This window comes from Apteryx rowi, unplaced genomic scaffold (assembly GCF_003343035.1).
Source record: "Apteryx rowi isolate R43461 unplaced genomic scaffold, aptRow1 scaffold_181, whole genome shotgun sequence".
Classification (NCBI taxonomy): domain Eukaryota; kingdom Metazoa; phylum Chordata; class Aves; order Apterygiformes; family Apterygidae; genus Apteryx; species Apteryx rowi.
The window spans coordinates 905,373-928,787 of record NW_020448097.1 but is presented as its reverse complement, the minus strand read 5'-3'; the positions used below and the strand labels follow the sequence as shown (position 1 = coordinate 928,787).

The 23,415-nt window shown below is 39.1% G+C and overlaps 1 protein-coding gene across 1 annotated transcript in view; it reads right to left on the bottom strand.

Annotated features, from left to right (window-relative positions):
* The window catches only part of LOC112963975 (ralBP1-associated Eps domain-containing protein 2-like), a 60,026-nt gene that overhangs the window by 5,823 nt on the left and 30,788 nt on the right, over positions 1–23,415 (bottom strand). Inside the window, exons 6-7 of the mRNA XM_026061517.1 lie at positions 14,403–14,467; positions 1,988–2,071 (exon numbers count right to left, since the gene is read on the bottom strand). Coding sequence (XP_025917302.1) covers positions 1,988–2,071; positions 14,403–14,467 — 149 coding nt within the window. The remainder of the gene's footprint in view (positions 1–1,987; positions 2,072–14,402; positions 14,468–23,415) is intronic.

The window sequence follows — 23,415 nt, the reverse complement described above, 5'->3', positions numbered from 1 at the left end:
TTTTACGCCTTTAACAGTAAGAAGAGTTTTCACTATTTTAAATTAAGATAGCCTTTCTTTTGCAATGGAAGTAGTCTAAAATTTCATAGCTGTTTCAATACTGCAATATAAATATGCTACTTTTCAGTGAATTTTATAAGATCTCTTTTACAAGGGATATAACTATTATTGCCCCATTTCATGAATGAGAAAGCCAAGACTCAAAAAGACGGAGTGACTTGACAAAGGCATTTAGTGTCACAGTCAAGAACAGAACCCAAATTTTATTATCACTCTCACAGTGCGCCTTTTGCTGGGCTAGATAGACTATCTTACTGTGTTTTGGCCAAATGTTAATAAAATAGGAAGAAATTAAAGGAGGTAGCCTACTTTGAACTGAGCCAGCAGTCATAAGAAACTGAAGTATTCAGCCTGACTCAGCACAAGAGATTACTATGAGTGATACAGAATGAAAACAACATAAACCCATCAATAGTTAGAATTAGAGAGATTAGAATTATTAGAGGAATTAGAATTGTAAGGAACAAGGAATTTTGATATTAAAAAAATGAATTATTAACGGTTCCACCATTACTTGAAAAATAATTTTAAAACATGAGATCTTTCGCTTAGGACACCAGCACATCAGCACTGCATAGATCTCAGATAATACTGTGCTCAGAAATCCTATGCTTATGTGTAGCTCTCTGCAAACACATGATGTAGAGCAAGCGAGGAATTTGTGTGTGAATTCTACAACTATAAACTGGTAGGATGCCAAATACATAAACCCCGTCTGCCTTAAACTACCAAAAAACTCAAAAATTCATAGAGTAACTCCCTCTCCCATTTCAAACATAATACTGGAAGAAATACCAGTTCCTAAAAGCAGACCCTTCCACAGGGGCTCTTTGGCTCACTGCTGTTGCACCAGCCCTTTGAAGGCCACAGGCAGCACATCACCCATAACCTGCAACCTGCGTCCCACAGCCTGTGGCTTCTCTATACTTTAGGGAGTGAGCTGGGAAAACAGCAACTATGAAGTGGGTGGACCACAAGAATTTCATTTTCCCAGGAGGGGTGCAAAGCAGAGCAAGGAAAATATGGGGCTCAGCTCGAAGTAGCAGGCGGTGAACACAGGTGGAGCTAGGACGCTGCCTGAAAAGCCCTATCACACATAGAAAAATGATGCTGGGGCATTTGCCTGTGCCCCCCGCCCCATCAGGGCAAGAAGTGTACTGATGCTCCCTGGGCAAGGTATATGCTAGATATAGCACCTGCCAACACTTCTTGCCTGAGCTGAGCAAGGAGTTTTGCAGGTGCTCCCTGGCTGTAGTAGGGGCTGGGGGCAATCTCCAGTTGCCCTCTATTAAAAATCTGTGGGAGAAGGCACGGGCAGCGTGAGTAGAGCTAGGAAAATGCTTGCTTAAGGCTACTCCATCCATGAGTGAGGCTCTGTGAAGACTGTCATTGCAATTTTAGTGATTAATTTATAAGAATTATATGCTTATACAAAACCATAATAGAAACTGTACATCTTAAGCAAACATTTGAGGAAATCTCTCAAATTCTATGCACATTTAGTAGCAGATTCTGACCTCTGGCAAACAGGTGTGTTTATATGGGATCAAAACTGAATCTTTAATAACCATAAGCAAGAAGTGTGTCACAACTTGGAAGAATTACAGTGAAACAGGGGTCAAACACAATCAAATTCTTTTTTTGTCTTCCCCAAGGCTCCATGAGTCCCATTGATTTGAAACAAATGGCAAGCTGCCTTTCTTAAAGCACATACATTGATGTGTACGTACTAAGAGCTTTCTTAATGATTTATCTGAGCTGATGTCACACATGATCCCAGTTCTCTCTAGCGTCTTGACCTCCAGAGAAGGTAAACATGTAAAAATGTAACCCTAACTCTCCGTTTAATTGCTTTAAAACCTAAAACAACTACATTTGTTGATGAAGGCAAATCACTCAACAATGGAACAACATGTGCAGGTCTCACCTTCTTTATTGAACTGTTTTCTTCTGTCTGTGATGGGGGTCTATTCATCTGAGGATGTAATTCAACCTCAGATACTTGCTCTGTCTGTAACAACAAATCAGTCATTGCTACACCCAGAAAATGACTAGCAGTCACATACAATAAAGTCAATGAAAGGAAACATTATACGCAAAAGAAAAGTTACCTTAACAATTCAACAGCGAGGGAAATAGAGATCCAAAGTGACAGCTGAATGGATGACATATGTCTTTTGTAGATTTTTAATGAAACTATTTTCTTTCTTTTTATTGTCATAGGAAAACAAGAGAAAAGCTTTTTTCTGTGAAATGTTAGGAACCATGTCTCTGAATATAAATGACCTAGTGCCCAGGATATCTTCTAGAGTTACCCTTATCACCTAAGTACTCAGAGAAAAAACTAAGGCCTGGGGCAGGGTGGGGAATAAAAGCTAGAAAGATCTTGGTTGCACGTTGTCACCTTATCATCTCCTGAAACTGATGAAAATTCATTGGACTAAGCATCTGTCTTTGAAGTATGCAAGGTTGGAGTGAGAAAGTATGAAATATACCAAAAATTACAATAAAGTTACTAAAAATACAAGTCATAAAAGAAGCCAAATAATCTACTTTTTTCCTTCCTTTCCAGGTTTCAAACAGAAACCTAGGTGAAGACTTAAAACATGGGTCTACACTTAAGGCAAACAAAACACCCTGCCTCCAATACATCTGCCAAAGAAGAAAGTTAAAATGGAGTGTAAATCCTTTTCTTTCCCTGCCTCCAAATCTTCCCTTATCTTTGGAGTTTGCTTTACCAGGACATGGTGCAGAACTTCTGCTAAGGGAGGGTACCAGATTTGGAGCTATTTGTCCCTGGGCATACTATGACAAACTTGGTATCGTCATTTTCTGTAGAGAAGCTATCAGGTGGCTCTTCAAGAAGGGGAGGGAAGGAAGGAGCGGGGAGGCACAGGACACTCAGCCCCCGCAGATTGCCTCTTCTGCTCTTTCCCAACTTCTGTGAGGATGGAGCCCAGCTGACAAGGGCCCCCAGGCAGGATAAGCAACCTGTCATCATGCTCTTTTCTCARAAATGGCTCATTTCTACAAGAATAAAGGTTTGTGGCTAAAAAAAGTGCAAGGTAAAACTTGAACTTTAATAGGGCCAGAATTTTAGCCATAATAATAACCTGTCATACACTGAAGAGTCTAATCTCCTGTTGCTTAGACTCATCAAGTTCTGTAGCAGTCACAAGTTTCACAGTGCCTAATTGTAAGTTTTTTTAAAAAATGACAGAATGTACAGAATTTGGTATGTTTAAAAAAACAAGGGACTTTTTAATAACACCTCCAATTCTTTCATAACAAAAACAGTAAGAGCTCAACAAAAAGCTGCAGGGGAAAAGGAGTTCTGTCAGGCTACTGCTGTTCTTCAACTATACGATGTTGAACATGTACACAGAGGAGTGCGATTTGTGATCTTCTTTTAAATACATGTGCAATTCCTCTGGAGAGGAGGAAAATGTGTCTCGGCTGACGAGATTTCTCTCCTGCTCTTCTAACTGTGCTACAGCTGTAGTGTTATCTGATGCTAAAAAAATGTCTACTGTAATTTTCCAATAGTTTTTGAATACTAATATTTTAAATATTTGGATTTTAATAACTATTGGATTTTAGCATTTCAATTCTGGAAACCGTTTCATGGATTGAAGAGCTTCTGTTACAACCAGTGATTTCTGGTACATACAGGAGAGTGAAATGTAAAAAAGTAATCTTCTGCCTACAAAAAATCAAAGATCTTTAAAAAACCATATAATGCACACAGCATTTCTTTATTGGTTAGTTGAATAGCCTATAAACTCCCTGATTTCTAGGACCACTTTCTATATATTTGAAAGAAATCAAGGTTCTAAGCACTGCTAACAGTAGTCTGGCAAAGTCTATGAGGCCTTCATGAATGATTTGGGATAGCAAAGTTCAAATACCTTAGAGATTCACACAGTAAATTTGGTCCCAATACACATCATTTTGACAAAGCATTCACTTAAGGGCAGTAAAAGTAAACACAGTCTTTCAGGAAGCCATGTAATACATATAATATAAGCACTTCATGATACAGCTTTGCTGCCAAACACATTGTAATGACGGAGATAAGCAAGAACCAGCTCTGAATGACCTATCTTGGACAGGGAGCACTAGATAACCCTTCTAAGCTGGCCAGGCAGTTTCTGGTGCCCAAACAAAGTTATTTTGGGCTAGTGCTCAGGGAACCTTTCTTGGCATGACATTGTGTGGCCTATCCTGAGCATTATTTAAATTCTGTTCTAGTTGCAGCCAACATTAAACCTTGCATGCAAGGCAAGAACACAGTATCTAATTCCACAGAATGAAAGAGAAAGAGGGACCTTGTGTATGTTTATATGTAGTTAAAATGTAACTTTTCAAGAACCAGCCTGACCAAGTAATACAGAAGAGCCTAACAAACTTGTACTCCACAATGTCAATTACAAGCAAACAGGAAAACAGAAATCAGAATAAGATAACAGGAACTGGAGGAAAAAAAAAAAGTCCAACCTGACCAAAAAAAATGGCCTCATTGGAAGAGGGAACATTATTTTAAAGAAAACTGAAACGGGAAAAAGGACAAACTTTGTGTCCTGGTGGGAGCAAATATAAAACAGAGTGCTGATGCTGATGCCAAAAGGTTAAGATTTCAAAGCTTCCAACAATCCACTGTCACAGTCCCTAATGGTGCAGCGTTTATTTCTTACTGGCTATCTGAGTGTGGAGATGCGGCTGGCAGCCTAACAACCGTGACAACTACAGGGCTCTCATACCCGCTGGCTTAGGTTGGAGCCATGGGGCTGGCTGTTCTTCCCTGCTGTCAGGATAGTGAGGACCACCTCAACCAGGTATGCAAAGCTCAGCAGCCTGGACAGTGCAGGCAGATGGTAGAATAAATAAATAGCTACATTTGACCAAAAAAAAAAAAAAAAAGCCCACCAGTTCTGGTGAGGCAGCCCATGCATAATGAATAAAACCAAGTGACTGCCATGTCCCTAAAGTGCCACCTAGTGGCACACAGAACAGGCCATTTCTGAGTATTTTGCTTAGAGTGCAAAAAATATCTGCCTTCGTATTCAGTGCTTGTAGACTGAACCCATGGTTCAGATTCATTCACAGGGTGGGCAGACAGCAAGCACCTGAACAGAGTGAGCCGTAACTATTTGGAGATTCTCTCCCCTCTCACACAGAAACCTGGTCTATGCTACAGTGATCTGCAGTATTTGATGATACAGAAAAATCTGCACGCTGCTGCAGTGGATTTTGTTCAGGGGCTGACACCATTTAACCCAGGCAAAAATCTTATATACAGCTGCAACCTGTGTCAATGCAAAGGTTTTCTTATACAGCTACTCCAGGAATCCTCTCTAGACTGGGCTTTAGATGCTTTATAAGTACTCTTACAATCTGGTGTCTCCCCACACTGTCCCCATGCAGATTTTAAAGGAAAAATCCTCCAAAGGGATATTGGAAATTTCCACTTGTAATACCGTGAGATTTGGGAGCCTGAACTTTCTCCTTAGATAGTAACATCTCCTGCTTTGCTGACTACTGAAAATACATGGAGAACATTGCAAAGAAGGAGGGTTGAAGCATCCCTCTACAGGGAGGGAATCAGTTTAATATTCTTAGACATAACATGGCATTGATAATGGTGTACCACTCCTCCTTTTTTTTCTTTTTGGCAGAGGGATTCTTCATAGATTTCCTTCCTATCACTGCTTTGGACAGGGGGTGAAAGCCAGCCCCTGTAGCCTTCTGCTAGAGGGTAGAGTGAGACTGACTCCAAAATATTCCCATCTGAGCTCTATAGTGGTGTGTAAGGAAAAAGTGATCCAATTAAGGTGGGTTCCCTTTATTTAATTCTACTTCTTGACTGTTCTTATTGCATGCTTAGTATAGTCTTTGAGCAACTCATTTCTCATTCAGAAACACAGCAAATAAACTTCCTCCAGCACAGCAGTAAATGTCCTAAAGAAATGTTTCTCTAACCTTGAAAACTTCTCACCATTACAGTAGGGTTTAAAACTCTTTAACACTGGTTTATAAAACTTCTGAATCTAAACCTCCTGTTATGCTTATACTGCTTATGCAATATGGTCTTCCAAAGGAAAATTCAGTTATAGTAGTATAAAAGTACTTAAATGGAAGAGTCTAATTTGTGTCCATGGAATGGAGTAAATACTGCGTCCACATCCAAGGTTGCACCAATTGTACTAGTTGGGAAATGAAAATCTTGCTCGGCTGTCAGAACACTCTCAGCAGTACAAAAGACAGTTTGCAGACCAGGTCTCGGAATATCTTAATTTTGGGAAGAACAATAAATGACTATAGAAAAGAGCAACACCATGTCCTATTTCAAAGACTGTGAAGAGCTTCACTGTTCACGAAGACGAAAATCTAGCTATTGATAAGTGCTCTCTCTTTTTTCTTCACTAAATATTCCTGTTTTCTAGAAATAGCCATATCCTCCACACTCTGCCAGACAGAAGATAAAACTGGCCAACAATGCTTCTGAGAACAGCCAGAGCCAGAGGAGTGACCAACTTGTAGCCTATGGCCAATATTGAGCACTAGGACAGACAGTTCCTAATGGTTACAGCATGGCGAGCAAGTATTAGGAATTGCAAATGTTTGTTATTTCACTGTATGATCCTAGACCAGCCATTCATAACCTCACTGCTCCATGTGATGACACTTAACAGTACCTTTTTAAAAGGATATACAACACTCACTTAAGCACAAAGTGCTTTGCAAGCCTCAGATTTTTGAAAGAGTAGGATAATGAATTACTTTACAACTAGTTCTTCACTTATATTTCTAGATTTTTGCTTAGCAATGATGGATTATATATAGATTTCATGCCCACTTTTCAAGACAGTCCCTAACTGATCTTCCACTACAAGTGGTCTTCATGGAGCTTTCATATTTCTGTTACATAAGAGCATTTTTGCAAGAGGTAAAGCATATATTCTGGATTCAGTCTTGCCCACACTTATGCTCCATGGTAACTTTACACATGGAAATAGTCCCATTGTAAGCAATGGCACTACTCACAGGAATTAAATCATCTCTGTGCATTCACTGAAATAGTCCATAATCATTAATTATGGTGTCACTACTTAGATTTGCAAAAAGGTATTGAGAACAGCTTATCTATAAGAAAAAGTAGGATACTAAATAGGCTTATTGCTCAGGATGTGCCCATTGCAATCTTTTATCAACTTTACATAAGTTCATTTAGGAGGAATTTTTCTCCTTTCTAAACATTCGTATTTTTGTGTCTAATGGCAATTTCTAAGAAGTCAAGATGACTCAATTCCAGTTTTTGTGAATCTAGTGTATCCCACACTGAATCATTAATTCTTTTCTAYTGCCTGTTAGAGAAACTGAAAATGATAAGACAGACAGAAAACCCAAAGCAATGCAAATGCAACAAGGTGCCAGGGTCTTAGTGTGCTGACTGCCTTCTCAGCACTGTGCAGCCCTGAAGTTTTGATAAGCTTTCTTTTCCTGAGCTATCTGAGAGCTAGTGATAAGGTTTAGGAAAAAGGCAGTAAATATAAATGAATTGCTGCAATGTTTAGCCCATTTGCAAGGAAAGAACAGGACCCAGATAGAAGCATTAATAATCTGTTTCAATACTTCACTTCTACTAAACCAGATTAACATAAGATAGAAAGGGGTATGTGCATTCCACTAGAGATACAGGCATTGGATTCTTGGTTGTGGGTTGTTTGGKTTTTTTTTAAACAAATATGAAGCCAAATTCAAAAATTATTACAACATATTTTAATTATGATATCTGCCCTTCTCCCATCCTCCCAGAAACCTCTTTGGAAAGTATTTTATGGTATCCATCAACTACTCCCCAAATTCAATTCTAACTGTGCTAGTTTCCACCACTTCTTAAACCATAATTTATTTTGTCTGGCTGTTTTAGATTTAATATATAATTTTCATGACAGAGGAGGATAATCCACTTATATTAAAGTGGCAGATGGCAAAATCTTTTATGTTATAGAAGACTTCCAGTTTTATTACAGACTTCTTCAGTATCCAATACACTGATTATACAACATATGCTAATCTGCAGCCAAAACAGTAGAGCTTATTTAAAGAAAAAAAAACCCACCCTTTTCTTACACAGTGGTTGTAAACACAAGCTAAAAAAGTACTACTTTGGTTTAATATAAAAAGGTTGTCTGAAAAAATACCATCATATACACACAAATAAAAGGCTGCCATAAGCAGATTTTTTTTTTTWAATTTCTACAACAAAAAGGTTCCTTCCCATAAAGCTCCAGGTGTCCTGCCAACACTTGAAATTCCTCACACAATTTTGCAGTGTAAGAAGGTACCTCAGCTGGTACTGAGGTACTTTCTCAAAACAACCCCTCTAACAGAGATAAGCAAACCCTATCCCATCCCCTATATATCTCAAGCTTTATCCAAATGTCTGTAAAAACAGACAGAGCATATCCTGGGGACCGGCAGGTGTGGGTTGCTTTGGCCAACGGAGGGGGAAAAAATACAACACTCAAGGGAGTCTTGTCAGGATTTCCAGTTTTAACTATGACTGAACAGTACTAAAAGATGAAATTAATCATCATCCTCATATACAAAAAAACTGATCCAAAGACCATACAGAAAATGGAATATTTCTGTGGTCTTAAATAGTCCTTGGTGAACTGATCATGGAAGACAAGGGCCAGACAATCTGCAGGGGCTTTGCCTAACCATTAAGATATTCTGGTATCCAAAGTTTTTGCCCAAAGGTCTCTCTAAATGCTGAAGTGTTTTTATCCTGCTCAGGCACAGCACTGCTGCCTCTGCAGCTCTGTACTCCTGCTGTCTTCAGTGGGTGCCAAATTCTTAGGTATTGAGACAGCGTTGCTATGTTTACAGTAGTAAACTACTCTGAGAAGAGGAGCGTTAAAGGGAACTGGAACTTGATTGTCTACACCATTGAATTGTTAGAATAGTTCTGGGCTTGCTTTTGGCCTGGACCAACCAGCGCTCTCAAACAAYTCCCAGGCAAAGTTAGGAGTTGGCACGCGGGCCGGGACTGGCTCCCAACGCAGACCTTGCATGTGGCAGTCCTGTTCAGGAGGTGAACGCTTTTCAGCAACATGGACGTGAGCTGTTCTGTGCTTCTTGGCCTCAGGGCCAGAGATCAGTGTAGGCATGTTTAATTCACTGTTACAGACACAACCCAAGTGCACCCAATACTTAATGCCTCTTTGTGAATTCAGGAGAGCAGGGAGGCATGCTAATAGAGCCAATTTCTTGAACTGGGTCACACTTCTCACTTGCAATTTTTAATGATGAGTGGTCACAAAGCTTCAAAGAATTAGGAAGTATCAAATAACATTGTGAGAGCTGAACATTCAATATGTTAAAAATAATATTATTTTAGCTTTCAAACAAAACCAGGTGCCTATAGCTGGGAAGTGTGACCCGCTCATCATCCCTCACAACACTTTGAGACCTCAGCACAACAGTTTCCATGATTTCATCAAATCAGTAATTTCTAACACTAATGATGGTCACTAAACTGTCAGTCTAACTGTGAGTTCATATAATAAAACGAGATTTTAATCTTTAGAACTGCAATGCACTCAAGATACTTCAATTTGATAAAGTCAGCAAATGCCTATCTACTCCATTTCACTTGAAGACTGTGCCTCAATATGTAACTTTTTCAGCGCCTGTCAAAACTGCCAACATGGAACCAAGGGGAAAACTAGGTTCCAAGGTTCTCTAGAAATAAACTCCAGCACAAATCAGTGTTAATTTACAAAACCAACAGTCTTAAAATTTAGACTCTGGGAGAAGAGACTAGGAATGACATTTTTTTCATCCAAGATATGCAGAGTTTTCTTCCAGTCCCACTGTTTTCCAATCCCCTTATATAGCACAGGCAGGATTGAAGATGTATCATCATTACTGGACAGGAAGGTACAGAAATAGAATCATTTAAACAAAGGAAGGTTGATCTAATTGTGGAATGCTGCAGATAGCTGACGTTGGATAAAATCCTGAAGAGTTATATTTGCTCTTCAGTGTTCATCCATAATTCCTATTAACATAAATATGCTACTCAGTCTCCCATAGTAAGCAGCTGTGGTAAACGGCTTCTGTAGGCTTAAAAGCCAACAGCAATAAAGTACTATTTTGGTTTCCATAAAAAAAAAAAACAACAGAGGCTTGAGATGTGCATACACATGTTCAGTTCCAGTTCAGCTTCAATGGAATGTCATTCATGTGCATCCAAAGTTAATTTCTGCTTGAAATTTGTGTCACTGAAAGTCAGCTATGTACACTGTTGTCTTCCTATGATGATTCCTACTGTCCATAAGTTACATAGATTTTCCATGTAACCCTGGGGCAGCACAAAGTTTTGGAGCCACAGTGATTTCATTTCTCCTTGATGACTTACATTTACCATTTAAGTTAGGAACACAGGACCAGAAAAAAATGACTTGGGACACCGAATCCAGTTCTCTACAAGCCCAGACAATACACAGCAGATATTTCAAAGAGCTACAAATTGTCTGTCCTGTCTGACATTACTCACAGGGCCAAACAAACTAATGACTTGTGGCCTTTTGTTTTTCTTGAAGAAGAAAAAGCTGCAACTATAGCATGCCACATGAAGCGAGGAAGAGAGGTGAGGGCATTGCCAGTGTCCTAAGTCTGTGCAATAACTTGGAGCACATTACATACTTAAGGTCAGAAGGAGAAGGAAAACACATACTAATTATTCTTAAATACAAGTAGGTACTGCAGACTTGCTAAGCGTGACACGTGCCAGTGGGGACTCATTGCCAAAGTCATACACAGACATATGTTATTTTGAAGTATTTTCTTTTTACTACTGTATATATTATCCAAAACAAAACTCTAGTCTGTGTATCAGCCTTTTTCCATACAAAGTCTTTCCAAGTGCCTTTCATAGAATTTAGGCAAAACTGAACTGCCTTTAAGAGAAAAGCAGTAAGAATTGAGGATTTTAACAAAGCATGTCATTCTGCATTTCACATCTTATTGGAAACATCAATTCAAAATGGCTTGCAGAGCAGTGATATGGGATGTAATTTGGATAAAAGATGCTAAATTGGAGATAATGGTCTATCATGGTACCTCTCCATATTATGTCAACTTGCCTTTTGTCCATCTTTATTTATAGTCATCACAGGGACCTGCATTAGAAAAACATCTGGTGAAAACTTAGAGAAACTAGGGTGCAGTCTGTAGACTGATGCAGATGGAAGTTGATACAATGCTGATTTTGGCAATGGAGAAAAAACCTGAGGACATGGAGTTACCACGGTTCTTTAGAGACGATCATGAAGAAAATAGTGCACAATTAATCCATTAACCTTAAAATCTGGTGTAGAGATTAAGAACAGATGCATCCACACCTGTAAATATGTCTATCTCCCAACAGTGTAAAATGGCATGGGCTGGCAGCAGGAACTCAGACCGGAGAAGTCAGCCCAGCTGCTATTTCCCTAKGAACTGCATAAGTCATCACAAGATCCCAAGAACTGAGCCTGTCAAAATAAGTCTGTGTATCCAGTGAGTTATGACTGAGGTTAAGTTACACAATAAAAATGGAGTGCTCCATGGTCAAAACAGAAGCAGACCTGGAGTTCAGGCCACAGCTATATTAGCTCTGTGTTTTACTTCATGCTACACTTACCCAGTGATCCAGTCCTTCTCCCCCATTATTCACCTAACCGCATTATGGAGGCAGATTTGGATGTGGATATAATTTAGTAAGTTTGTGATACAATTAGAGACTTTGGCACACTATGAATAACCAGCGTTTCAGTAACTTGTTGAGCTTGATTACCTTGGAGGGTTTGACAGGAAAAATAATGTTTTCTTAAGGTTGAAACAAACGTTACTAAAAACAACAGCAACCAAGGACTAAAGTAAAGATGCCATTTCTATATTCCTATTGATTAAGCTCACAGAAGGACTTCTGCTTTATTGAAATGTAATACCTATCCCTTGGTACTTCTATGCACTTTGGTCTTTATGTCCAATGAGCCCTTTAATTTCACACTAAAGAGCCCACTGGTCTAAGCTGCTTCTCAGCCATCCACAGAAAACTGTACTCTTCAGAAGAAATTGTTTCCCTTTCCTCCTCCATCAACTGATTTTCAAAGCAGAGCCAAAATAATCACACCACAAGCATACTTACATGGTGCACAGCCACCTGAAATATGTGGGGCTCACTTCATTTCCAGGCTACATTTGTCATTCACAGTACTTAACTGCAGGCATATAGTAAATGTTAAGGTAATAAAAGGGATTTTCAACAACACTGTTGAAAATAAGTTAAAACAGAAATTTAAGAAGAGCTTGGTAAGACCTGAAACAGGAAAAAGCTGAATGTGTCATTTCAGCATCATGGCTTTTCTTCAGTTCTTGATCCTGTCTCTGTTTTGAAAGCAGATCCCTCTCTCCAATTCCTTCATGCTCTTTAAATCAAGGGCCCCATTGGACTAATGTAATCCATATGCTTACTACTCCTTACATGCCATTTGTAAGGTCAGCTAAGCTGAATTATGGCCCCATCACACATACATCCCTATTGCTGGTTACCTTTATCACAGAAAGACACATTTGAAGACAAAAGAAACAGAATGTAACAAAAGTGAAGTTTAAATGGTTTCAATAAATGTTTTATATACATTTTTGTTAGAAGTCTGGACAACAATATTTTGAGAGATATTTGATTAAATATCTTTAAAAATCATCAGAAATAAATTGAATAAATGTAAGTAATACACGTAAGCAAACCATCAGCTATATATTCAATACTGCCTAGACACAGAAGCCATTCCTTTTTTCAGAAAACAAACTTTAATATTGGAGAGGAGTGGATCAAGAATTTCACACAAGAATCTTGTGTTTATAATTTTAGAAAGGTCCTGTACTCTACATGGCACAGTGTAGGATAAACAGTTGGTTCAGTATTTGTGATGGGGTAAGGAAGCTGCTGGACATGAACATATAAATTAAAATCTCTCCTCACTGTCCTGGTGAAGAAATGAAAATCTATCATATGACAAGAAAATAAACAATTTGCAAAATCTTGCTTGAAAACAATGTTCTTATCCCTAAGAATGGGGATTTGTCATATTTATTGTTTCTCTAGAAGGCAGTAACAGGGCTTGCAATACATGGAGACAGAGCGGCTGTGACAGCTGCTACAAATTACAGCAGAGGCAGAAGGGCTGATGCAGGTTTTGTCAGTAGCAGGCAGAGCAGATGGGAGGCAGGAAGCAGCGGCACAGGCTCAGAGGAAGGCCACAGGGAAATGCTGCTCTTTTGAGAACATTAGACAAAGCAAAAATTGGATGGGTGCACTAAGCAGCAAGGCGAATGCCATCCTGACTCAAGGGAAGCATACACTTTCAAATCAGAATGCTCTACAGTCCTCAAGGCAAAAAGCTAGCTACACTTAGACACATATAAGGAGGGTTGGAGGTAAAAAGAGAACAATTCAATTTTTTTTTTTTGTGCAGCTGTGGGCAGCAACAAGCCTTTTAATAATTCTATCATAAGCACTGGGCAACAAGAGATGTTAACATTAGACTCTTAGAGCAGATCCAAAACTCAAGTGATGACTGCTTCTGGCCCAGTAAAGGTGCCTCACCAAGTTTGTGTGTGTAATGGGCTGTTAGTTTTCCTGTGGACTTGTTCTCCATTTTACATTTCACCCTAAGAGTAATATATACAGTGTACTGCTGCCTAAGACTTAACAGAGCCAACAGCATAAAAAGAAGATGACATTGATTCTCCATTGTTTCCTAAAATATGGAGAAGTATCTGCATGCAGATATCTATGATTATGTCTGTTTTCATTGTGCTATGGTGGTGCGATGCTCTAAAAAAAAAAGTGTGCCACTAATGGCTTGAAACTTAATAACACAACTGACATGGAATTCACTTCATTTCAGCATGACTTTTTACACCCATGGGTGAAATAAACTCTAACATGCTGTGGCTCCCTTAACAGATGCCCTCTGAACATTTGAAGCTTGAGAAACAAAAAGCTGGTATTAAGCCATGCCTTCCAGGCATCAAACTCTATTAGCAGACTAGCCTTAGTAGCCTTTAATTTATAGTTTTTAGTCAGTAATTTGACATTGCAACACACTGGCTAGACAGACCAACGGAAAAGGATAATGTATGGAACTGCCGAGCAAACTGCACATGCACATTAACTTGGAAATGAGAACAGCTAAGATGTCCAAGCTAACTTTTTTTAACCACCACAACAGTAATATAAATATGGAGTAATACACAGCAAAGTGCTAAAACTTTGTACATACCTGAGTTACAGAAGGTCGAGGGGGCAATGCAGGTGGTGGTGGGGGCAGCCAGCCAGACCTCATGGCTAAACAGTGAGAGAGGAAAAAAAAAAAAAAAAAAAATTTTCACTCACTCACAAATATAATCAGAAATAATTTCCCTGACAATTCCTAAGAGACAGTATTCAACACTTTAAAAAGAAACAAAACTTCATATTGAGCAAATCTTGTTTGAAATAGCTTCCTCCAGTGCTTACCATTCTATAAAAAGAGCAGTGATTTAATTGCTATAAAAAAATCCACATTATCAAAAAAAGCAAAGATGGAAGCCAGTCAGCCACAGAGCTGTAGCTAAAGTAATCTAATTCTAGTTAAAGAGCCCCAGAAACAGGGTTTACTTATCCTTGAGACTTTGTTCTTTGTCATTAACATTATAGTCTTTTTTAAAAGTGATGCTTCAATATCTAATGTAGACATCAGAGCTCACTGCAGATAAAACACACTATATGACGGGGGGTGTCCTGAAAAGAAAACTTCTGCCATGGAATTAGAAAGACACAAGCCTAAATGAACCAAAAARAAATCAGTTTGCTTTAGCTTTGTTTTGTATATTTGAGTGTTATTACTCATTGGGGATATTCTGGGGGGAGGAGGAGAAATAAGGGGAGAAAGACAATCCCTAATGGCCAGTTTAGGCCCCTTCAACATAATATAATCCAGACTTCCAGTTTGAGCCAGCACAAATGTAGGGTAACAACCACATGGGTTTCAGGTATTTTAAGGAAACCGAGAAACAGAGTGGCTGGACCTCTTACAGGACAAAACTACAAGACAGATGAAGTCTTCCAACAGCAGCTACAAAGAGGAGGATGAGGCTAACACCCAGATATCAAATGGGACTGACAGGAGCCTTTGGTGGGTTACCCTTCCCAAGGCCCCTGTTGCATTGTGTGCCCACAGCACTTGCACTCGGAAAGACACAAGACAGTCCCATCTTACACTGATGATTATTTGTAAAGGAAAAAATGCAATATTAAATTTAGAAATGCCTTTTACCACAATAATGCTATGAAAGCAATTACATTTATACACTTTTTATTTCCATCCATATTTTAAAAAGCCACAAAGACTGCTATGAGCTTAGTTACAGCTTAGCCATTTACATATTTTACACACCAAGACCAAAAATGTCCATATGGTTGGGAAAAAAAAAAGATAAAAGATATTAAACATTACGGATAGCAGTGACATCAGAGTAAAAATGTGTGGGTGGAAATATTGAGAACAGTTGTACTGGCTATATACAGCTCCAAAGAGGCTTATAATACATTGTTGTTGTTGGCTTTTTTTGTTTGTTTTTTACATTTTGTGTATCACCACCTCTTCAATCAAAATGAAGCCTAAATTTACTGTTCACAGTGCCAAAGAGGGAGGTAGAAGAATTAAAATCCAACTTAGGTTAAACAAGGGAGCCACTATCRTACCTACAGGTGTAAGAGAGATTCCAAAAAAGCACAGATCAAGTGATTAGGAAGCTGTTCTCCAGCTCTTATTTAGAAATGGACAGCTGAATAAAAAACCTTACTTTCCTCTAGTCTGAACTTCAGATTATTATTTCATTTATCTGAGCACTGGCAGGGGCTTTGGCAATTACATCTAATAACAATATTTGAAAACACAATCTAACTCAAGCACAAGAGCTCTGTAGGTCAATCAGCTGCATACCTTAATAGCGGGCAAGTACACATGCTCAAAGTGATAAGTTTATCTTCAGGAAACCTTGAAGGAGCTGTGCTTCAAAGCTCAGTGGAAACATCTGCATGCATTTTACCTGCCCCTCACCACCAGTTATTATGCCTATGCTATCATCTGTACTCCTCCATGCAGCTCAAATGTCATGGCTAAGGTGGGTAACGTGAATCATGTAAACTTCTCAATGTGCCCTGGCAGCTGAAACACAAAGCTACAGAGTACACTACTGTAACGAGCAGGAGGGTGGGAAAGGCAAATCCCTGGGAACAGACAGGCCAAGGGCATGCAGGCACCCATGGTCAGGCGCCAGAGGCACTGCAGGCAAGGCACTAGGTTGGGCTGCTCCTTTGGCCTTCTCAATGTACGTAGCCCTCCTCCAGCACCTACGATTTTTGTGTTTGGTGGCTTAAACTCTGGCAGGCCCCTGAGATGCATTGCTGCAACAGATTTGTCCATTAAGAATTGGCTTAAACTTCAGCGTTGCTCCAGAGAATACAGCACCTACTATCCTGCTCCCCAATTGTTCAAATTCAGCACTATACCTAGAAAAGTTACAGGATAGTCTTTACTCCAAAAGGCACTGGTCTTGCTGCAAAAACATGTCCTGAGGTTGTTCCCATGCCCTGCAGTGTGAAGCCCTGCAGGACTCCTGGAGTTTGCCCCACAAAATTCAGAAGGGAAAAGGAACTGTTCCGTAAAATGGTCAAGTAAAAATTGCTTCTTCAGCTTTCAAAATATGGCATAAATGAATTTAGCATTAAAGAAGTCGGATGCTTACACCATGTGCATTTGACCCAGTTTCCTCTTTTTTAATACTGCAAATTCTAACTTAAGCTACTCATGAAATATTCATAAAATTCTTGCTGTTGCAGAACATCTTTGGCCTGTTGTTACAAGGAAATCATGCTTACGCTAGCACAATTGCTAGACAAGATTCAGAGTCAGTAGACTTTTGAGGACTAAGAACAACTTATTATTAAAAAAGAACTTTTTTTTCTCCAAAGCACCAATGGGGAAAAAAAAAAGTTAATGACACAAGTTATATGCTTCAGCCTTTTCCAGTGTCACTACCCCAAGAGAGGGCAATACTAACTGATACTCATAGACTTTTATACGTATCAGCAGATGACTTGTAATATCAGGCTATTCCAGAATGTTTGCCTTCTTGGGATACTGTCCTACACAGTTCAATTCTTCCTGTTAAAGATCGTATCATTACATTAGCTTTGAAAGCAAACACAAATACAGGTGGAGGTCTATTTCCAAAATGAAAAACAAGTATCATGGGATGGAGCATCAAAAAGATAAATGTCGTATTTTCAGGCATGCACAACCCATAGCTTGAATAAGCTCTTTGAAAAGACATTTTCATAACCTGCACAAAAGCAGAGGGAAAAGGTGCGGGTGGGAGGGATCAGGGACAGAAGGACCATGGGATAAGATGGAATAAACTTCTCTTCATTTAATTATCCACGTTTGGTTTGTCGCTGTTCTATTTATTACCCTACAAGTCATACTATGACAACGCGGTAATCCTTCCCTGTAGCTGCTCTGAAAATACCAGTTCTCCCCCGCCCTCCAGCAGTTGTGCTCCCTTGACAGCTCCACTGGGGATGATGAGATCAAAAACGTCCCAAAGGTGCAAGTCAGGGATTCACAAGCCCCACCAGTCTTCTGTCCCATTCCACCATGTTTTTGAAAAGCCTCCTTACATTAGACATAATGAGCAATCCCAGAAAAACACAGAACTGTGCTGGGGGAGCACACCACTTGGGGGTGTACAGAGCAAGCTGTACCCACACTGGTTTTCCTCACTGAAAACAGACTGCAAGATTGGGCCTTCGCTGTTTGAGTGCTCACATATTTTGCCTTGTTACTGTGCAGCTTGGTGGCATTCATACTAGAGTGAGCAACGTACATCAAATCTCAAAGATAGTGTTGTGGAAGGAGCTTACAGGTACCAATAAAATAGGTTTAAGTACATCCAGGATCCGTATCACATGTATTACTGTAAATGATAGCATTTTCATGCACTAGTTACTCCCACAGAGAATGCGATAAGGCTTTCAGTACAAAAATCATGGCTCTTTACTTAGCGTGTTTACACTTTATGCTGGACTATCAGGATGGCAAGCTTCCAGGATCATTTTTCTGCCCTGTTTTGGTAATCACAAAGGCCTATTAACACTAACAGGACAGCAAACTAGATTAAAAACAACAACAACAACAACCACCAATAACAACAGGCTTTACAATCTGGAGTTGGATTAACATTTAATAACAAACATCATGATTTAATTCTACATTCTGAGAACAGACTATTCCATCCTACCTAGCAAAGTTGCTGTGCTTCTAGCTTCCCTAGTAGAAAACACACCCACTGAAAGCAACTAAGGATCGTAAGTCCTCCACACTTTCATTAGTCATGGTAGTGGAAGAGACCAATTATGGTGACCATCCAAGAGTAGCTCCTTTATTTGACTTATTTGGTCTAGGAAGGGGGTCCAAAGAAAATACAAAAATCAGAGTCCTGTCTAAACCACAGAAAGTACGCCTTCAGCTCACTGGGCATTGCAACAGGGAAGGATGCCAAGACTAGGCTGGAATAAGTTTGGGCCCTCAGGATACTTTAGACCAACCTGTAAGTCCAATATGCTGCACCTCTTCAACTAAATGACAGCGACTTCCTCTTCTTTCTTACTATTGAAAAAAAAGTGCCACAATACACTCAACTGCAGGATGCATGCTATCTTTTTAAATTAATTAATATTGGATCAGCAGCATATATTTCCTGAAACTCTCCCAKGTCAGGTATTTATTTCATTTCAGTTATTTGCAGCTTTCCTTTTTGGTTTTATATGTCTACCTTTTACCTTGGATATCACTTCAGACAAGTTAATGCTGTTTGGATGAAAAAATGTGCTATTTTTCTCATCTGAAATAGAACGTACACATAAGGAGTGTCCTAAAAGAAGGGTGATTTTCCTGGGTCATAAGCCATTTCACACCCTTCTGGCCAAAGTGGCACCAATTACTGCCTGCCAAAGGAGGCTGATCTTGTCTGATGTTAAAACCCTGAACTGGCCCTTACAGCTGGTTGGAAGCTGAGGGTCTCACCACTGCAAACCTTCCAGCCCATGATCAAAAGGGCACTCAGTTTGGCAGTTTCTCTCAATTTGGCTGCCATTCACAGAGGGAGGAAGACTCCTGTGTTTGTCAGATCACACTGTGGGTGCAGTCCTACAGCAACCAGAGTCAATATAAATCCAGGCTGCCATGGATTTACAGGATCTAAATCCAGGTTTTCATTTCTGTTTCCAGTCCCCTTCTGCAATTGAGTGGAGCCCATTCAAGGACTGAAGTTGGCAGAAAACAGTGATAGAGTTCCTCTGGTAGGGTTTGGCTGCTAATTTTTGGTAGGGCTCTTTTTCAGGTGGATGCTGGGGGCCAGCCCACAGCACAACTACTATTGCTGAGACACGGGAGAGGAGAGAATGGCTGCATCACAGATTTAGATCAGTTTATGCTGTCTCAGAGTGATCTGCTCCCAAATCAGGTTTAATAGAACAACAACCAATTAATTTTAATCTATCAGAAAGCAAAGGATTTGCAATACTGGAAACAGTTCCAAAAAGATAAGCCAACAAAATGAATTATTAATATTATACTTAACAAGTAAGGGTTCTCACCAGCTGCTTCAGCGCCTTAGGTATTTTGGGAAGCCAGCATCTTCACCCTTCCTCTCTGAGGCTAGTTTGGAGAGTTATTTTTCCTGCTTCTGTTGCCAAAAAGCAGACCACAGAAGAAAGTTCTGTGTATTTTCACAGAAAGTTGTCTCTCTAAACTGGAAATCCAGTTCTTGTTTACTTCTGCCTTATAAAACTTTCCTTCCTGTTCACTGAAATTGGCATACTCAGATATCATATCATACTGATACCCTCACCGCAACCCTTCATTAATGTGCATTCCTGACTACAGCTTTAGTAAGGTGATTGTGCAATAATTGTTTTTCGAGAGATCTGATTTATTAATTCTCACTAACATGCCTTCCGTAAGTCACAAAAAAAAAAAAAAACCCTAAAAAACTTAAACCTGTAGCCAGGAATGTAAATTTAATGAAGGATTCTGGTTAGGTGATTGTGAAATACCTGGTTTTCCAGGGTCTGTTTTCTCACTAATTCTCACTAATACATCTTCAGAAGGTAGTAACAAGATAAAAAAGATCTTAAGACTCCTAATACTGATTTTGTTACAAGATTTGTAGAAAGTTCAGGGGTGGCACTGGCAATATCAGAATTGGAGACAGCATGCAGGTTGAGTAATATTCCTTCTCACAGTTAGTTTTGGTAAACTGCTCAGCAATAAAGCTGCACACATCCTAGTGACTGATACTCATATCTACTGTCACAGACACACTCTTGCTACAGATACGTTTCATGTGCTAATCATAGAGAACAACATTTGTACCTCAGTTGCAAGAAAAATTATCTATACTTTTCGAGTAATTAGGAAGAGATATAGCCAGCCATGAAACACTACTAATACTTCTGCAGCATGAACTCCCAGGTGTATAACTTCATTTAGGACACAAATGCTTTCTTACATATTTGATGGGACACTTCCAAATCAAACAAGCAAAATACCATTCAGTTGAATGTTTGTATGATGTCTTGTTTTTTCAGTGCCCTATGCAACTTAGCATGCTTTTACTGTAAAATAGATTTTTCTAATTTCTGTTTTCTGTTGTGTGTTACATATCCATGACTTCTGTATTGTTAGTTTCCTACCCCTCATTTTCTTAAACCATTTCATTTTCTAGTTATTGTTTTCTCTACTCTTTCATTTTCTGTGTTTCTATTTGGGGATTGTTTCTCCCTCTTTTTTTTTTTTCCTCCTTTCCCTGAAATGAAAGCTATTCATGGTTTTGTTCTATCTTATTTTACATTTAGCTTCATTCTCTACCCACAGGGAGGCATAGTCCCTCCACCTATCTCTGGCAGATCTGTGTTGCTGGGGTTTCTCTCGCTGCTGAGGACCCGCAGAATTTGCCGGTGAGAATGCTGGAGGCTCCCAGCGAGGCCGCAGCTGCACTTGCTGGCTGCGACTATTTTCAGTATAGATCAGTTCAGAAGGTGCACATGAGAGCAGGGAAGAGCAATGAGCTACCACCATCCCTCCAGTCCTACCAGTGGGTCAGGCTTGTCTTTTTGAGGATATCTACATCTGCAGAGTCTTCCCCACAAGAAGGCAACTTGCATCTCCTCCACACCAGAAGGAGAAGACCCTTCATCGGAAAACTTCTGACTTGGACTGTAGGCTGTTCTACAATGGACTAACATTTTTCATGGAATATAGTAAGCCAAGYGGGACCCATGAAAGTAGGTCAGCCAAGGTCAGTCAGGCTGGTAGGGCCAGCCAAGAACTTTTCAGCTTAACAACTTACAACAGAAAAACACTTTTTTTGAATTAAAATTTCATGAAAGTATTTCCCATTTTTAACAACTTGTAATAGAATGGAAACAGATTATAAACCATTCCTTAGAAAAGAAAAAAAAAAAAAGAAAAATCATTTAAGAAAAATTCCATTTACACATATTGTCAATAAACAGTTGCATTTAAAAAGCTGCTAATGTTTACCCCAATCTGCACACAAGTACTCTCTGTGCTCAGCATACAGAGATATAAACATTTAAAAGTCTAAAAATGCAGAAATAAGCTACCCACTCAGATTCCTATCTTTTAACCACCATTCATCCATTTACATCCTCACCATTTTCTTCAACCCATTCAACCTTAATTTTGCCCTTGTCCAGTTGGGCAAAGAAATTAGTTACATGGTTGTAAATACATATATCCTTTATAAAACATTCTGAAAGGCTGAAGGGCACAGAACTCTTCCATTCAAATCAGAGAGGAGACATTCATATTTTATTCAGAATAAGCTCAGCTCAGTGATCACATAGATTTTGAGGGGGAACAGGACTGGAGGGAAACTGCAGCTCCACTTACAGGTCAGGAACTGGTTGTGCTAGGAGCTATAAAATCCCAAAACAAAAAAGTTATTCTCTGCTTAAAAAAATTTTTAGCAACATTTCTGTTACAAAAGCTTCACAGTATTTTCACTGCAGTGGTATAGTGCTGAAGAAAAGTAGTATGAATGGCAGTTTAATTATGTGTTCTGTCTGCTTTGGTTTATCTGTAAAAGATACTTTTTGATTTTAATTGCTGTTACAAACCATGACAACCAGAGATGTTAACTTGACTCTGCACTAGAACTCTTGTATACTGTGCAAAAAAAATTTAGCGAAATTGAATGTTTTACAGCTGGTACTTGACACTGTTGTTCTTCTAAAATAAAGGTCCTCCAGAATTATCACCTTCCTAATTTAATCTTCTGGTCTGATTAACAAACACAACACAGTAATATGCAAGATAGCACAGTACTGCAGCATAGACAAAATGCCGCCCTGTTATCCATGAAAGTAGCTGGATTTTACCAAATAGAAGACCAAATAGGAAATGAGAGGAAGAGGCCATGCAGATTAGATCATAATTAATTTAATTAAACAATTAAATTCAACTTAAAGAAGGACATTACTATTCCAGATTCCTCCTGTCACTTGAACATTTAATCAAAAAGTTAATTGGGAAATCTCTATTTATGGCAATGCAAACAACACAATCCACTGCGTAAAACTAGTACTTAAAAAGATTGACTTAGTTACTAAGAACTGCAGATAGCTAACCTCAATACATACAGCTATTTCCTAGAAAATACAAATAAACATAAAAAAAATATAGATGATAATGCAGTAACTATATTAATCTAAGTTAACTTTGGCAGGTTTTTTAGTATCCATTTCCATGTGGTCAAAACAGAAGGTCACCTTTGAGAAGCATTCACTCACTGAGCTAGAAATATGATGCAGTTGAAAGCAGATTGCAGTATTAGGGCAACTATTTGTTCAGCTTCTCTGTATGGTGGTTTTTGAGCTCAAAGTCTGCCTCATCCAGGAGTCACAACAATGGAAACTGATGGTGGACTGTGGGATTACAAAAAGGATGGGAAGCTGGTAGGACATGGAAAAAGAGATATTGAGAACCAGCGGAGAGGACTGGCTTGTATCAAAATGTTTATCACAATGGAGCAGCAATCATTTTACGTCTCTGAGTCTTCTTCCACACAATTACAGAACTGTTTATTGGATACACAGGTTAAAAAGGGTCAGAAAAGCATAAAATTTGGCTGCATTTGGACAAATACGACAAACCAAAGACATCT